Source organism: Ovis canadensis, chromosome 19, assembly GCF_042477335.2.
Source record: "Ovis canadensis isolate MfBH-ARS-UI-01 breed Bighorn chromosome 19, ARS-UI_OviCan_v2, whole genome shotgun sequence".
Lineage (NCBI taxonomy): Eukaryota > Metazoa > Chordata > Mammalia > Artiodactyla > Bovidae > Ovis > Ovis canadensis.
The window spans coordinates 66,621,890-66,640,521 of NC_091263.1; the positions used below are offsets into that span (position 1 = coordinate 66,621,890).

An 18,632-nucleotide genomic window follows, 5' to 3' on the forward strand; every position below is an offset into this window, starting at 1 on the left:
ACCATCACTTATCCACTGACTAAAAGGCCAAGAACACAAAAGCTAATGATATACAGTATTTTGTTCTATATTCTCAGTGCTGTGGCAGTGTAAAATATTCTTAAGACTTGAATACATCTTCACTGGGACAGTTTGTTAAATAGAATGCTAGTTTATATTTTAAAAGTTAAATCCCAAGAAAGAATTATTCCATAGTTTTAAGGGAGTGGACAGTTGTTCTTTTAAAAGTGAGGTGTCTGTTGTAGTATTTTTGTAGTAGACTTTATCAGAGGAGTCAGGTTGAAACCATGATTAGGGAAAGAACGGGCTCCCGGCTGGATAAAGAGTTTCAATGCTAGGTGTAGGAGATCTTCCCTTTGTGTTAGTGAGCAGGCTGAGGTCTCAGTCAGGAGGGCTGTGCTTATGGATGCTGCTGACCATAACTGAAGGGTTTGACTCTTTGGAATCTGAAGTGTTTGTCCTGACTTTTTATCCACGGACCAACAGGCTTTCCAAGGATCATTTAAGCATTTGACTTTCTGCATTGGCTATAACCTGATTCATCAACTAGGAATTATTGTTCAGAGTTGTTCATTGTTTTAACTGATCCATATTTTGCCTTATATGCCACCAAGCTAAGTATACCCAGTCATTTCTTTGTTGAGATCTCTGAAAGGTCATTATCCAGGGGCTGAGGTGAGAGTGCATGTGTCCATACCTGGCAGGAGGACAACACTGACTCTGTACTACCATCTGGGAATCAGTATATTGTATTATCAGAAGTGTATTTCCATTGGGTACCAAGACTCCCTCAAGGACGAAAATCTGTTAAACTAAAATGAAATAGTGTAATTTTACCAGAGAGCGATTATTGTACTACCAGCATCTAGTGAGAAGTTAATTATCCTTTGGTTTACTATGACCCAAAGGACAAAAGTTCAGTTTTGACAGCTTTACCCAGATTTCTTTCTGTTAGTCACTTCCTCTGAAAAAATAGTCCCTGTGCAGAGTAGGAGGACTAATGTTGGTAATACTGTAACTTAAACTACCTCTTTGTGGCTATTTATTTCTGACTTAAAAATCAAGGAACATGGGACTTCCCGGGTAGCCCAGTAATGCAGGGGGCCCAGGTTCGATCCCTGGTCAGGGAACTAGATCCCACATGCCACAGCTAAGACCTGGCACAGCCTAAAGAAATAAATAAAATGTTTGAAAAAAAAAATCAAGGAACAGTGCCCATCTATATGTTACAGGAGTTCATGTCAGGTGTCATTCCATATTTGTGTGCATTTTTGCATAAAACCACGTTAGCCCCAGTTTATAATTAGGAAATGAAGACTTCTGGGGTTCAGGAACATTCCTAAGCGCACAGCTGCTAAGTGAGAGAGCCCAGACCCAGGTCTGCCAGTAGCGCAGTGCTTTGTCTCACTGCACTCTGCTCCTTTCTGTCAGCCTCTCTCTCATGCTCACTGGTCTTTCAGTTTTGTGAAGTCATCAGGTACATCCCCACCTGAGGCCCTTTGATTTGGCTTATTTCCCTCTGTGAAATGCGTGCTTTGTCCTTCTCTCAAGTTTTAGCTTAAATGTCACCTTTTCAGAGAGGCTTCCTGGTATATGGGCTCTGAAAGATCTACCCACTCAACAATGTCTTTATTTTCTGTATAGCAGTTGTCAGCATTTGATATCTTTTATTTTCTCTTCAGTCTCCTGCCACTTATAACTGGAATGTAAGCTCCATAAATACGGGGGCTTTTTCTTCTTCATCATTGTGTCTTTAGCATTTGGACAGTGGCTGGTGCGTAATAGGTAATAAATAAAATTAAGTTAAATGTCTGAATGCTAGTTCCTTATTATCTGTTAAAATACTATATTTATGTCATCTAAAGGATATATTTATATCCTCTAAAGCAGGGGTTGGCAAACTTTTTTTCTAAAAAGGGCCAGATAATAAATATTTTAGACGTCTTGGACTATAAGGTTTCTGGTACAACTAGTCAAGTTTGCCATTATAATGCAGATGCAGTCATCCATAATATATAAACAAATAATCATGGCTTATTCCAATAAAACTTTTATTTATGGACACTGAAATTTGAATTTCAGTTAATTTTTAAAATGTAGTCATTCAAAAATGCAAAAATCACTCTTCACCTGCAGGTGAGATAGGAATCCCCCAGACCATGCCCAGATTTGGAGCTTCTCTGGAAGGACTGGTGGAACTCAGCATTCAGTTGTCTGCGCAGCTGACATATATCAGAGCGACACAGGCAGCGTGAGCAGATCGTAAGGGAAGGGACACAGGCAGAGTCTGCACGCAGGCTTCCTCCCGCGCGCTCGCTCACCTGAGGGGTCACACGGTGTGCACTCTTCTGTGGCAGCACACGTGCAGTGTTTCCAGCCACAGAAGCCCCTGTGAGAGTCCAAGATGAGTGTTTTTATTGGTCATGCAGGGTACCCTCTGCCTAACACACACCAAAATTTCACGCTGCAGAGATTCATCACAAGCTGTGTTGTGCCACGGTCTAGGCGCAGTGCACCACCCTTGCTATCAGTTAACTATCGGTTAAGAACACACCAAGTCACTTCCCCAGATTCCCTACAGAAACAAGCAGTGGGCCAGATTTAGCCTGTGGGCTAGAGATCCTGACCCCTAGTCTGAGCAGTTTATTTAGTGCTTTCAAAGCAAATTCTTAGAAATATTTGCTGAATGAATAATGGCAAAATACTGAAGAGATGGCTTCCTTGTATATTCTTTAAGCTTTACAGTGCTTCATCACTGCCAAGAGTCAGGATAATTATATTAAAAATATTACAGGAAGTTAATAATGTAATTATTTGTGCTGTAACCTCTTGCCCTTTCCACTGTGGAAAGTTATCTGCCTTTCTGCTATTGAAGTCAACTATTTAAATTATACATGGATTTGCCTCTGTTCTTTTGCAAGGCTAGCATTTAGGTCCTGGAGTCCCTATCCTCAGAAGGTATATAAACACTCTTACCAGAACTTTGTCCATAGGGATTGATTATCACCACCTCCTTTACTCCTCATTCTGTACTCATTTCCTCTGGGATCTGAAATGTCATTACTTCATTTCACTAAACTTCAGGAGGCTGGAGCCCTAATCAAGTCCGTTACCTGTTATTAAGTAAGATTGTGACTAAGATTGTAGGCCAAGCAGTAATTAATTATAAATTCCCTATTGTTGGAAATCTTTAATGATTTGTGCTTTGAATTTTTACTCACCTCTATGCTCCTGTGTACAGATCTCATTTACTGGATTATTCACAGTGAATTTGCTTTAATAATGCTCTCCTTTTTGCCTTGTCTCTGTCCAGTATCATTTCCTTAAACCTTAAAGTTTCCAAGTAATCCAAAGAACGTTTACCTGTTAAATCAATTCTGTGTTTGATTTTGCAGATGAGCAGGATGAAGAAACAGTCACGACAGGAGGAAAGGTAATGATTTATTTAGTTAGGCCTGGTGCAGTGGTAACTCTTAAGGGTCCTATGTGTTCAGCAGTAGACATATTGAACTGCAGGTGTCCTTAGAAATATTCTGAGATCCTTCTGATTTTTTAAATTTCTGTTTAACAACCCCTCCCCACCCCACCCCCCCAGATAGTTTGTCTTTCTTGACCCCCTACAATGCTATCAGGAGGAATTGCCATTCTCCCAGGTAAGCGTTTCTCATGTACTGTGGTTTCTGGTTCCGTTTCTCTCCTGGTTTCATGTGAAAAATCAGCTGTGCAGTGTTCCAGGTGGGCAGAGACAGTGCCTTGCTTTGATTTTCTCACTCCCATTTCTGTTAGTGCAGCCCCAGTCCACGACTGATGAAGCTTTTGATCATGCTCTTCACCTCTTTTGAGTTTTACAGTTACTTCATGTTTCATCAGTTCTGCTCTGGAGACATACGAGTAATTAAGGTCTTGGATGATGTTGGATTTCAGGCAGGGTTTGCTTCTCTTTAAATAAATAGCCCCACTATTTATTCAGGCTGTAATCTCTGTGTTAAGATGTGTAACTAATGCTTAATCTCTGTGAAATAACTTCCTTAATGCTGAAAATGAATAGTTCTTTTTTTTCTTTTTCAGTGAGTCAGAGAACTTCCCCATAGTGACATTTACTGTTTTTTATACATTCATGAAATGAAAATATTCATGACAGGATTTCAAGGAAAAGTATTTCAAGAAACTCTTGTGTAGATGCCTTTTTAACTGAATCATTCTTATGATTTTTTCTTTGAAATCAAACTTCTGTATTCAGAGAAGTATTCTGTATTCATCAACTTATTAATGTTGATGAATATTATGCTTGTGAGAAGATGTCATCATTTAGAGTATATAATATTGTGTGGTAGTAAAAGAGCAAAATACAAGCCAAAGAATTTCCCAATTTTTTAACATCAAGAATGAGAGTAATTTTGAAATTGTGGACAAGTTTTTTGTATAACTTAAAGCTAAGACAGTTAGAGGTGGTTACTCCAGTAACTGGTCCCACAATGTCATTCTGCTTTTTTCCTCATTGAGATGATTAAACTCTAGACTGTCAGCTTTTATTCATTTCAGTGCCAACTTCTCCCTGCTTTTCCTCAAGAAAATTTTCTGAATTGAATCACATTGAATTTGTAAAACCTATGGCGCAAAAGCAACTTAAGCATGGTTTTCACTAGCTTCCCTGGTTTGGGAAATAAAATTTCTTACCTTTGTAATCAATATTAACACTTTTGCTTTAACATTATTTAAGTAACAACCAGTTTCCTTAGTGCTTTCATACTTTAAATTTTTTTGATACGCATTGATCTTAAGGAAACTATTGTCTTAAGTCTAGCACTAACTAGATCCTTACCAGAAATAAAGGTTGAATTACCTTAAATGTAGAAATTAAACTCTGGGACCATTATAAAAGAATGTGATTCAAAACTTGACTGCTTTCTTAAAAGAGTTTCTTTCATAAGGTTAAAACAGTAAAAGCACCACAGATAAAAGGCTAACAGAAATAACCCTATACAGTTTGAAAACACCTCAGTGTCAAAAAACTTATTTCCTATCGTATCTTGATAAAAATGTTCAACGTGAAGTTAATTATAAGGAATCATTGAGTTAAATAGAGATTGGAAGATACTCTACAAGCCATCGTAAAACTCCTCCTCCTCCTCGCAGAAGGAGGAGCATGTTAAAGGAGACTAAAGAGACGCACATGGACTCTGTGATCAGGTTCTGGTTTGGGGAGAAAAATCTGTAATAGACATTTCTGGGACACTTGGATCCATTTGAATGTAAACTGTATGTTAAATGATATTATTTAAAAGTGATTATTATAGTATAAAAATATTCTTCTGTTTTGACCTAGTGCAGTGGTATTTGCAATTACTATTAGCAAAGCCAGGTTTTTAGGTGAATTCATTTGTAAAACCTCCATAAATATGATAAAAGTCAGCTAATTTCTGGCAGTGAGAATGGTTAACAGTATAGGCCCTCTAGCTGGATTTCCTGAAATTTAGTCCTGTTGATGTCATACTAGCTCTGTACATCATTTTCTCATCCGCAAAAGAGATGATAAATAGTACCTGCTGTTACTGTGAGAAGTAAGTGAGGTATAGCTGTTGGTGGATGCTTAATACTCAATCTTTGAAGTTGTAGAAACTTGATCATTAGGTCTTACTAGTATCATTGAGCTAACCTCCTTATAAATTGAGAACTAGTCATTTAGATTTCTGATCCTAGGATTAGGGAAAACTAGACAAATACGATGCAGGCTACTGTGGAAAAAGTTTCAGGCCACCTTTGAGTTGATTCCCTGATCTGTTAAAAAGGAGGAATAAAATCTGCTCTCTCATCTGGACATCTTGTGAAGGTACCTTTAAAAACTGTGAAAAGCTATTTTTCCTTGACATTTGTTTTCCTAGTCCTTGAAATTGGATCAACTAGCTGCATTTTCTCTAAACTGCTGTCAGAAGTTTGAAAGCTATTCCTTATCTCTCTAAACTTTGGCTTATTTTCTGTAGGAAGATGAAGATCCTGGCAAAGGTGATCAGAGTAGATCCGTTGACCCTGGTGAAGATAATGTGACTGAGCAGACCAATCACATTATTATTCCTAGCTATGCATCGTGGTTTGATTATAACTGGTGAGTGTGTGCTTATATCTGTGAACTTGGCACTGAGGAGTGGGGACACTGTCCTTGAAACAGTACTGTGCTCTTCTGCCCAAGTCCTCTCATCGGTAATCCCTGTCACACTAGATGATAGGGGATGGAAAGTTATTTTAACTCTGGAATGTGTTCTTTTAGTTGTTTTACTTAGGGATAGAAACTAGATTATGTTGTAATTTCGGGTTATAAAATTTTATAAACTGAAGCCTAACTCATTTGGTGTCAGTTTTAGTTCAGACAGGCAAATGCTTGAGTATTTAATTATTATGAAATACTGATGTTTATTGTATGATTTTTAAACAGATTAAGAAAATAATTTTGTGTATGTAGTTTTGGCTGTGCTGCTTCATTGCCATGCGGTCTCTTCTCTAGTTGAAATGAGCAGGGGCCGCCATCTGGTTGTTGGATGCAGGCTTCTCTTGTGGTGGAGCATGGGCTCTAGGATGCACGGGCTTCAGTCCTTGTGGCACACAGGGTCAGTAGTTGTACTTCACGGACTCTAAATAATAGAGTGCAGGCTCAGTAGTTGTGGCTCATAGGCTTAATTGCTCTTGTGAGATCTTCCTGAACCAGGGTTCCAACCCCCGTCTTCCATATTGGTAAGTGGATTCTTTACCACTGAGCCACCAGGGAAGCTGTGTGGTTTCTAAATGTTATGGAAATACATAAAGAAAAACTCCTCTGACTACCCAGTCATGGCTTTCTGTTAATGGGAAACAGGAGCCCTTTCACATATAAACCCTGGCATGTAAAAGAGTTCAAGAAAACACTCATCTTAGCATCTTCCTTGTCCTTTACCACAACCACTGTGGCATCCTTGGAACATGGATGGAAATAAATGCAGACCTAGATATCTTACTTCCTGATTACTTTTGAAGTGTAACTGTTCCTATCAGGGTGATTTTTGACAGTTTTTTATTTTAAAATAAATGTACCAGAACTCTAAATAGATTAGTTTCTTTAAGGTCCAGCTTAGACGGTAAAGCGTCTTTCTACAATGCAGGAGACCCGGGTTCGATCCCTGTGTTGGGAAGATCCCCTGGAGAAGGAAATGGCAATCCATTCCAGAACTGTTGCCTGGAAAATCCCATGGACAGAGGAGCCTGGTAGGCTACAGTCCATGGGGTCGCAAAGAGTTGGACACGACTGAGCGACTTCACTATATCACTATACTCAGTCTAGTGATGCCACCCTCACTCTGAATCTCGTGGTCCTGTTTGGACATTTTGCCTGCTTTCAATGGTTTTTGTGTTATTTTTAAGGATATATGTGCCTGTATATCCTTATATACATACATATGTGTGTATGTGTATACATATATTATACACACACACACATACATACGTATCTATAAAACCGCCTTAGAAGAATAAGGTGGATGGTCTACTTGAGTCAAACCTTTTTTTCCCCAAACCAGAAGGTATGGTTTCTACTGTTGAGACTTTTCAGCATACTTTTTAAAACTTAACTCTTGATGCTGTTTCTCAGTGTTATGAATAAGTGGAAGCTGAAACAGAATAAGTAAATAGCTCTACTTTGAAGGTCAGTCTTCATTACATTCATTATGATGTTAAATGAGTTTTAAATTTGGAAGTTACATTATTGTTAATTAAAAAGATTCAGAATGGTTTGAGAAACTAGCATTTTCCTCTCAAAAAAGGAGAAAGTTGTAACAGTATATAACATTGTATGTTTTTATAGGTTCCAGAAACACTTCCATTTGCATGTCACAGAGTGCTGTTAGGTGGACAGTAGAGGTATTAGTTATATCCCTGTTTATAGATGAGCTAACTGCTGTCTCAGTTGAAGTGTTTCAGTTGCAGGGTTGATCATTGGAAGAACTCAGGCTTTCTAATTCTGGAAAAGAATTCTCCTTCCACTACTTGACTCATTCACAGAACCTAAGGAATCGGCTGCCAGTACTTCAGACATAGATTTTGAAAAAGAAAGTGCTTGTGATTACATATTCTTTTGTGTTTTGTACTTGGTGAAATTGTTTTTTTGGCTTCTTCCTAACCTGTAACATAACATAACATGTTAGAACCAGTTTGTAATTACTTACAGTTACTCTTTTTATAGTAAAACCTGGAATTTCATTATACTAGATCTATGGAACATATTTGATCTTAGAAATTATCTTCTTAGACGTTTCCAGGTGATTCATTTTATTTATAGTATTTGGTAATATTCATTTCAGATAATTTAAATGTTAGCAGATAAAGAAAGAGTGAATGCTTTTATTTGTATTCACAGACTATTGATCTGCTTTTTCCCATGCAATCTCTGTACCTGGAAAGCCACTGAGAAACTAAAATGTATCATTTGGAAAAACGTCGGTGCATGCATAGTCTTGTCCGACTCTTTGTAGTCCTATGACTGTAATCTGCCAGGCTACTCAGTCCATGGAGTTTCTTTAGGCAAGAATAATGGAGTGGGTTGCCATTTCCTCCTCCAGGGGCTCTTCCTAACCCGGGGACTGAATCTTGAGTTTCCTGCATTGGCAGGCGGGTTGTTTACCACTGAGCCACCATTAATGTCTAAACTTTGTGCTAAACGTACAGTTGGTTCATTTGTAGAATGTTTTGGGCCTGATCATTTTACATGGTTTCTACAGTGCTTATCACCTGTGTAACATTTTATAAAATTATCAATGCTTTTATTTAAATGTTAAAATTTAGTGCTGTGATCTTTATTTTTAAAAGTAGTAAGTCACTAAACTGTATTAAAAAATTAAGTTCACTTCAAAGTTTCTGAGGACTGGTCAAAAACATGCACTAATGTTGAATCTGAGAACTGATCAATGTCAATTCCACTGTCTTTTGGTTATTCATTTCACCAATTTGTTGCCATACCAGTTACTGTGATTTTTGTCCTATGATTTCCAAAGAACTTCTTGTATCTTCTGGCTCTTCATCTAGTTATGGTATATTAGGAAAATTCCATAAAATCTAAAGCCTTCAATGTGTTGGTAGAACTTTTTGAGTTTGGTTATGTGAGTAGAAAGACTCTAGTTACAGTATTAGAGGTGAGAAAGGGAAATCTGTTTTGAACTTCTGGTTTATATTTTCTTTAGTTTTATTATTACATACTCTCAATACATAGGAACTTTTGCAGGCCAATTAAATTTTGCAAGTAGTGCTCAGTTTTTGGTTTTATCCAGTTTTACTTTGAAAATTAAACAAGCTTAACTCAAATTTCAGGATTTTGATTTTCTAAGAGGACTCTTAATTGTTTCTCTCTCTTTTCTCTTCAGTATTCATGTGATTGAACGGCGTGCTCTTCCTGAGTTTTTCAATGGAAAAAACAAATCCAAGACCCCAGAGATGTGAGTGAAATGTGAAAATGTGATCCTAATACTGATCTGATACTGATATCAATTTTAGTGGGATCAGTATTTAGAAAACCTGACTATTTGGATGTGCTTGGCAGGGGCTTCTTAAAGCACTCTTCTTAGTTAATATTTGCTAATGTCAGAGTCACCGCACGGTGCTGAATTCTAGCTCCACTGACTAGCCTTGTGGTCTGGGGACAAATTCTTTAATCCTCATCTATAATTGGAATAATAGTAGATCCTACCATATAGAGAGATTGTGAGGATTATATGTGTTACCACACAGAAAGTGCTTAGACCTAAGGCTGGCGCACAATAAATTGTAGGTATAGTGTAGTGTAGTTAGGGAGACAGCCTGAGTAACCAAGTGTTATTTGCAAATTTTGCAGGCAGCTAAGGATTTATCGATTCACCTCTGTGACCAAGGTTATGCTTGTTTTACTTCACATTAACTTTATCACATTACTCTATTGTACTTATTGTTACATGTTAGCAGACAGTTGTTTTGTGTTTTAGGGATTCTTACCCTGAGTTGCGTGCATGATTGTTAATAGTCGGTACAGTATCACTCTGATTTATTGGCCTGTTGTCTTAACTTTTTGGTTTGTTTGCCAGAGGAATGTGAAACTACTTTGCTCTGTGAGTTACTGTTTTTGAAAGGATGTGGGTTCACCTTACAAATTTGGCCATTACTTTTTAGATACTTGGCATATCGAAATTTCATGATTGACACATACCGCCTAAATCCCCAAGAATATTTAACCAGCACTGCTTGTCGGAGGAACTTAACTGGAGATGTGTGTGCTGTGATGAGGTAAGAATGTCTGGACTTTTTCTCAGATATTTCACTGCAGATGGTTACTGGTACTTCGCTAATGTTAGGCTGATTAAACTGGATGTTTTCTTGGTTAATAAAATACCTAAAGCAGCATCTTTTTTTTAAATTCACATCTTATATCTTTTAATCATAAACTGACCATAGATAGAGAGTGGGTTAGGATGGGGAGTGAATAAGCTCTGTGCCCTAAATCTGTCTAAAGAAAAGAAAACAGTAGATTCCATTTGTAAGTTTGGTTTATGTGTGAGTTCTTTCACCATGGACCTACACAGGCATTTGTTCTCATTTCTGTGGTTGAAATGATTAGGCTTTCTACTTGGTTTGGGGGTGCTATATTATTAACATTATTTTGAGTTTGTAGAGACTGTCCCTCAAACCAAAACTGTCGGTTACTTTGTGAAGGTTCATAACCTGCAAAAGAACATTTTTACTTGTTTTTTTTTTTTTTTTTAAAGAAATGTAATGATGGTTATGAAGATGATGAGGTACATTCTTTAGATTTTAACTTTCAGATATTTATCCTTCAGGGTTCATGCCTTTTTAGAACAGTGGGGGCTTGTTAATTACCAAGTGGATCCAGAAAGTCGACCCATGGCAATGGGGCCTCCTCCAACTCCTCATTTCAATGTGTTAGCTGATACCCCTTCGGGGCTTGTTCCTCTACATCTTCGATCACCTCAGGTAAATTAATACCACCTATTCTTCAGGTCTGGTGGTTCAGATGATAAAGAACCTGCCTGCATTGCAGGAGACCAGGGTTTGATCCCTGGGACCGGAAGATCCCCGGAGAAGGAAATGGCAACCCACTCGAGTATTCTTGCCTGAAAAATCTCATGGACAGAGGAGCCTAGTGGGCCAAAATCCATGGGGTCACAAAGAGTCGGACATGACTGAGTGACTGACAGTTTCAGTTTTCATTCTTCAGGTCTGACAACAGACAACCATTTCTAGTATTTGTTTTCAAGAATTGCTGTTATGTAATTGTGCTGTCTCTTAGCTGGTAGGTTGTGTTTGTTTTTATCTGTTGTAAATGTTTGAGTCCATAAGAATGTTTTATGTTTTAAGATAATGCTGTCTCCTTAATCCCAAGAGTCTGTGCTTTATCTGATCATGTTACAGATTTACTTTCATAACTCATATGATTCCTTTATCACCTCTGGCATCAAAGACAGTAATCAAGAAACAGACTGTTTAAATTGTTTAGAACTTCTTCCCTTTCGTTAACATTTGGAAAATCGACATCTATGCACACATTCTTGAAAAGATGATTATGTCAGTCAGATTATGTGTATCATTGTATTGGAATAACACAAAGGAAACCTATAAATTGCCCCCACTGTGAAACATTAAAGAAAATTTGTCTGTTGTCTCTATGACTTAAGAGAGGCAAAAAAAAGTTTCTTACATGTTGAAACTTTGTTAGTTTAGCGTAAGGGTTGTTTTTTTTTTGGTAGAATCTCCACCAGGCGTCATTTAAGTGCCAGTATTAAACAGCTTAAAAAACTTCTGTCCCCTTGACTTTGCAGAGGTTAGTACAGCCATTTATCGTTTATTTGACTCATAGATTCCTGCTGCTCAGCAGATGTTAAATTTTCCTGAGAAGAACAAGGAAAAACCAATTGATTTGCAGAACTTTGGTCTTCGTACTGACATCTACTCCAAGAAAACCTTAGCAAAGGTAAGGATTTTTTGATAGGAACTTATGGACTACAATCTAGCATATCCTAATTTTCCTTTTTACTTCTAAGAAGCAGCATTTTCTGTAAGCAACTTGCTTTACTTTCTGTAGGGTAAGAAGATGAGCTGTCTTCATAAATCTGATGGCATTTTATAGAAGTCACTATATGGTATAGTTAGAAGATAGATATATAAAAGTAACTTTGATTAATATGTTAAAGAAAATGAGGGGAAAATGGAGAATTTCAACAGAGAAAGTGAGTATATAAAAAGAATCAAATACCTATTGAACAGTTAAAACTATACCTGAAATTAACCCATTGGATGGGTTTAACAGAAGACTGGACACAGCCAAAGACAGGATAGATATATTGAAACACGAAGAGAAAAAATATGGTTGAAGTTGAGGGGACAGGACAAAGAGAAAAGAAGGCAAGAGACTCATGAGATACGGTCAGAAGAAGGATTCATTTATCATTAATAGAGACCCATAAGGGGAGAGATAATGGCACAGAACTGATATTTGAAAGTGTAAGGGTTAAAAATTTTCCATAACTAATGAAAAAATAACAATACCCAGAATAAGAGAGATTGAATACAGAGAAAAGCATGCTTGGGCATTTGATGTTTAAAAGTTGATGTGTTAAAGCAACCAAGGAGAGTGGGGGTGGAAGTGGGCATATGAAAGTCAATGGCACAATGATAAAACTGATGTCTGAAAAAAGAAAGAAAAAAAAAACTGATGTCTGCCTTTTCGGCAGAAATGTTAGGAGCCAGAGGACAATGTAAAAATAGTTTTAAATGCTGAAAGGGAAACTGTCACTCTGAAATTCTGTATTCAATAGAAATACCTTTCAAAATTGAAAGTACAGTAAAGACCTTCACAGACATTCAAAAGGTGGAACTAGCTCAAGGTGTAGGAAAGCTGAAGGAAATTCTTGAAGTTGGAGGGTAGTGATTCCAAGTGGAAGCACATGATGGTTAGGAAGGAATAAAGACCATAGGAACAGTTATATTGAATTGCACGTTAATGGTTTTAATGTTTTAATTGAGCAGCAGAGATTGTCAAATTAGATGAAAAATTGAGAACATATGTTGTCTGAGACACTCAAAATATAAAGACACATACTAAATGAAAATGAATGGGAAAGACATACCTTCTAAACAAAAGAAAGCCAAAATCACTATATTAATATTTATAAACGTAGATATCAAAACAAGTTGTTTTACCAGAATTAAATAGAGGCATCTCATAATGATAAAGGTATTAATCAATCAAGAGGACACAAGCTCACTTGTAAGTTGTCAAAGATTCTCTTGAAAAAAGTGATTTGGAGTTTAGGGAGTCACTTGGAGATTTTATTAATCAAGAGATGTTAAATATGAGATATATGGACCTGTTGCAGTTGGAGTGAACTATCTGCCAGAGTGCCCTATGTGTAGTACAGTTTGTCCTTAAATCTTGGATAAAGTACAGCCTTCAAGGTATACCAAACATTAGTTTTATGTTTTAATATTATATTGCATCCATAGTGTGAGTTAAAATGCTATGCTGTTGTAGATTCAAAAGGTGTTTTTAAATATCAAAGTAGTAGAAATGAGTAGTATAAGTGATCCATGTCTAGGTAGTCCATGAGTTCTTGGTAGACAGCAAGAAATCTTTGAAATAAAACAGCCTTTCTCTTGGGAGTTTAAGTTGCTTACATGTTTTATTCCTGTTATTCAGGGACTTATTTTGGTGGTTTGCAGAAAACAGTCCCTGGAACTTAGAAAGGAGCTCTGATGAGCTCCATATTCAGCCTTTAGGAATGAGTTAAATAGTTTCTGGATTTTCTCCTTTAGAGTAAAGGTGCTAGTGCTGGAAGAGAATGGACTGAACAGGAGACTCTGCTACTCTTGGAGGTAAGCACATTAATGGTGGACTCCCTTTATTCTTACGAGATGGGTGCCAAGTTTCTGTGCCTAGCATTTTAAATAAACCTTTGAAATTTATCCTAAAAATATTAAATCCATGCAGTGAGTTTTAATAGAATATTCTTGGGCTGTTAAAGTTTGTATATCACACTAGAGGTAACGTGCTGGCTGTCAGTAGGGGAGATCAAGCTTGGATATGTGTTATTTTGGCACGGGTTAGTTTTTTTATTTTAAATCTGTTACCAACAAATACTGGAACTTTCCCAAGGTAGTCTAGATTTCTAACTCTTCCTCCATGATTAGAAGTTCTAGCAACTCTGGACCCTCGTTTTCACACAGCAGTAATTATCTCCTTGGCCTTGGGTAGCACATGTTCCTTTGAATTGGGGCATTTCTTCATATCCAGTTTTTAACTTAGACCATGTCAGTCATTGTAGACTAATTCCCTAGAGTTGCTATGCATTTGAGCATACAACCTCCATATCTCCCAAAAGGATTTCAGAAAAGGGACTGAAAATATCTGCCATTGAAAAAATTACCTTGTGAATGAAAGGTGAAGGCTGTGATGAATCCCTGATTATACACAATATCTCTGTCCATCAGCACGTTGCTTTTTTCAGTTTCCTTATGTCTTTGGAGATTCTTGCAGATCTCTTAATTGTACTCTGAAGGGTAGGAAAAAGAATCTTTGGTTTCATATTTGCCATTTTCAGAGGAGAACTGTTTGTCTTCAGTTCAGTTCAGTTGCTCAGTCATGTCTGACTTTTTGTGACCCCATGAACTGCAGCATGCCAGGCCTTCCTGTCCATCACCAACACCTGGAGTTTACCCAAACTCAAGTCCATTGAGTCAGTGATGCCATCCAACCATCTCATTCTCTGTCGTCCCCTTCTCCTCCTGTCCTCAATCTTTCCCAGCATCAGGGTCTTTTCAAATGAGTCAGCTCTACGCATCAGGTGACCAAAGTATTGGAGTTTCAGCTTCAACATCAGTCCTACCAATGAACTGCCTGGACTGATCTCCTTTAAGATGGACTGGTTAGATCTCCTTGCAGTCCACATGACTCTGAAGTCTTCTCCAACACCACAGTTCAAAACCATCTATTCTTTGGTGCTCAGCTTTCTTTATGGTCCAGCTCTCACATCTATACATGACTAGGGAAAAGCCATCTCTTTGACTAGATGGATCTGGATTTTCATAATTTGCTTGTCCATTAGGTATATTGTTTTAGTTTATTAGGCAAGTCTGTTACCACCTGGATATGTAGTTAGAAGCAGGAGAAATATCCTAATGGCTTTTTCAGATAATTAGTATTCTTTGATAAAGGCGTCTGCCCTGCCTCCCCCCGCCCCCCCCCCACGTTTTTTAGAAACATACTGAAGGTTTGTGGGGATCTTGATTAAGCAAGTCTGTTGGTGCCATTTTCCCAACAGTATTTGTTCACCTTGTGTCCGTGTCACATTTTGGTGACTCTCAGAATGTTTTAAACTTTTTATTGTTAATTATATTTTTTTACAGTGATTTGTGGTTTTAGATGTTACTATTTCAAAAATATCATTCACTGAAGGCTCAGATGATGGTTATGGGCTTCCTTGATAGCTCAGCTGGTAAAGAATCCGCCTGCAATGCAGGAGACCCAGGTTTGATTCCTGGGTTGGGAAGATGCTCTGGAGAAGGGATAAGGCTACCCACTCCAGTATTCTTGGGCTTCCCTCGTGCCTCAGCTGGTAAAGAATCCGCCTGCTGGGTTCGATTCCTGGGTTGGGAAGATCCCCTGGAGAAGAGGACAGCTACTCACTCCAATATTCTGGCCTAGAGAATTCCGTGGACTGTATATAGTTCATGGGGTTGCAAAGAGCTGGACATGACTGAGCGACTTTTACTTTCAGGTGATAGCTAGCACTTTTTAGTAGCAAAGTATTTTTTAAATTAATTTATTTTTGTCTGTTCTAGGTCATTACTGCTGTGGGGGCTTTTCTCTAGTTGGGGCAAGTGAGGGCTACTCTTCATCGCAGTGTCTGAGCGTCTCTTGTTGTGGAGCATGGTCTCTGTGTTGCCAGGGCTTCGGTAGTTGCAGCCCCCAGGCTCTAGAGCACAGGCTTACTAGTTGCGGTGCGTGCGCTCAGTTGCCCCTTGGCATGTGGGACCTTCCCAGACAAGAGATCAAGTCCATGTCTCCTGTGTTGGCAGGCGGATTCTTCACCACTGAGCTACCAAGGAAGCACTGGCAACAAGTTACTTTAAAATGAAAGTACATGCGTTTTTTTGAAGACATACAGCTATTTTAGTAGACTACAGCATAGTGTGACTGTGACTTTTATGCACCGTAAGGGCCAGCATATCTGTGTGACTCGCTTTATTGCAGTCCTCACTTTATCACAGTGGTCCAAAATTGAAACTGCAGCATCGCCAAGGTATGCTTGTCCAGTATCACAGTAAACCTTGACCACTGGTAGTTTCTTAAAGGTTAGTTGGTGTGAAATCCGTTGGTCTCTCCTGTTGGACTAGTAATGGATCTTATACCCATGTATGATTACATAGTGTCTTTCATTGATAAGTTGGAAAATACTGGTTTTCTCATTTATGCAGATCTTCCAAATGTCGATGCAGTTTATTATACAATATCAAAAAATGCAAATTGGTCATATTGGTACCAATCTCATTAGGAAGTCTTTTAGAGAGTAGAACAAGCTTTCATGGCAGATGCATGATTTTCAGAATTGTAATTTTTCACTTAATTGTTGGCAACAGACAGTATTGTTTTCCTTGGAGTGATAATTTTGAGAATCATTGTTTATTTTTGAGAAAGTGTCTGCCAAACATCTGTGTCTGTAAAACTGTGGTGTGTTAGCGATTCGGTCTAGTGACAGTGATACTTGGAGAAGAGAGTGGCTACTTGAACTTGAAACTCATCACACAAGTGCTTTTCCTTTAGATAGTTATCATGCTGCTAGAGTTGGTAGTCTTCCTGTTTACCTGGCATTTCATAACATCAAATATTGAAAACACATGGGCTAAGATAATTAGATTCAATAAAACCATTTTTACTATTTCATCCAGGAAATGTTTAAGTTGGCTTATGTGGTTTCTCCAAGTACATGGTAATGAGGACTTAAACGACCCTTAAGACATCTGGTGCTACTTCCTTGATTGACACTAAGGGGCCAGTGGTTTCCCCCCCGTTGCTTTTGTACCGTTGTGCACATGTCAACATAACAAGTAAGACAGTAATGTCCCAGTGTTATTATTTTGATCTCTCAGTTTCTGTGAAGGGGTCTGGTGCTCTGTGAGTTTCCAGACCACACTTAGGGATCCTTTGGGCCTAGGGTGTCGCACGTATCTGTTTTGCTCTAATTTGATTTTGTGAATTGTTCCAACAGTCATGGTTCATGAAAAATTTTAATGGTGTATTAACTTTTCTGTTTTCATTTTTACCAGCCTCTTCTACTTTCCTTATTCTCTCTTCTCAGTCTCTTTTTCTCTGTGTCTGTCTATATTCAAAAAGATTGGTTCCTTTTGCGTTTTTACCACTATTTTCATTTGTTCTTGTCTGTCCTTTCAGTGTCATTGGTATGCAGAGAGCTTCTTTCCTGAACTCCTTTTTCTTTAATTCAGGGCTGTCTTGTCTAGTCGTATCTGCTTGTGGGTATTGATTTTACCGTTCTCAGTCCTTGTGGGGAAATGTATGGGAAATGCTTTTGTATTGCTCATATAGAATCTGTGGGCTCTGGGAAGAGAGGCAATTGTGCAGTACTGCCTGAAACAGCATTCTCCTATCGGTTCTTTTCCTTGCTGTACATTAATACTCAGGAGTTTTCTTCTTTGTGTCCAACTCTTTGCAACCCCATGGGCTGCAGCACACCAGACCTCTCACTATCTCCTGGAGTTTGCCCAAGTTCATGTCCATCGCATCGGTAATACCATCCAGCCATCTGGACCTCTGATGCCCTCTTCTCCTCCTGCCCTGAATCTTTCCCTGTATCGGGGACTTTTCCATTGAGTCGGCTGTTCGCATCAGATGACCAAAGTACTGGAGCTTCAACTTCAGCATCAGTCCTTCCAATGAGTATTCAGGGTTGATGTCCCGTAAGATTGACTGGTTAAGATTAGTGGATAGTAAATAAAGAGTGAGGTCAGAATGGCTGAGCTCCTGTTTACCCTCAACATATCCCACAAAGCCACAGATCTCCACACAATAGTGTTTTCTCTCCTGCAGCTGGAGGCTTTGCAACCGGTTGATTTTCCTTTTAAACATGCTGTTGAACCAACAGATGTCTGCACTTACCCAGAGGAATATAAAAGTCTTCCCAACAGCATTGTTGACTATTCACACCTTCTGTTTTTATCGTTTATTTATCGATAATTAATAGCTTAAGAACATGAAGTCAGAGGAAAATTTTTTAATCGATTTATAACCAAAAACTTCATCAATTTCACCGACAAACACATCTGGAAGACTCGTTAGAGTATATTATTGTCCATTCTCCCTCCCCCAAATCAGACCATTTTATCAGACATGCATATCACATAGGCTACTTAACCAGGTATCTTCCTGTGTAATTTTATATTACACTTCAGCTTCCAGTTGTCCTGAAGAAAGGCCTTTTTAAAAATTATGGGGTGTTTTCGTCTACACTCCTCAGCTTTCAGGATCTTACCGACCAGGGATTGCACCTTTGCCCCTCTCAGTAGAGTCCTAACCACTGTACTGCCAGGGAATTCCCCAGATTTTTTCATTTTTCTTT

The 18,632-nt window shown here is 38.3% G+C and overlaps 1 protein-coding gene across 1 annotated transcript in view; it reads left to right on the top strand.

Annotated features, from left to right (window-relative positions):
- SMARCC1 (SWI/SNF related BAF chromatin remodeling complex subunit C1) overlaps positions 1–18,632 on the top strand; it is a 123,748-nt gene that overhangs the window by 45,365 nt on the left and 59,751 nt on the right. Inside the window, exons 13-19 of the mRNA XM_069561576.1 lie at positions 3,396–3,433; positions 5,982–6,103; positions 9,381–9,452; positions 10,159–10,272; positions 10,824–10,977; positions 11,861–11,974; positions 13,816–13,875. Of these exons, the coding sequence (XP_069417677.1) occupies positions 3,396–3,433; positions 5,982–6,103; positions 9,381–9,452; positions 10,159–10,272; positions 10,824–10,977; positions 11,861–11,974; positions 13,816–13,875 (674 nt within the window). The remainder of the gene's footprint in view (positions 1–3,395; positions 3,434–5,981; positions 6,104–9,380; positions 9,453–10,158; positions 10,273–10,823; positions 10,978–11,860; positions 11,975–13,815; positions 13,876–18,632) is intronic.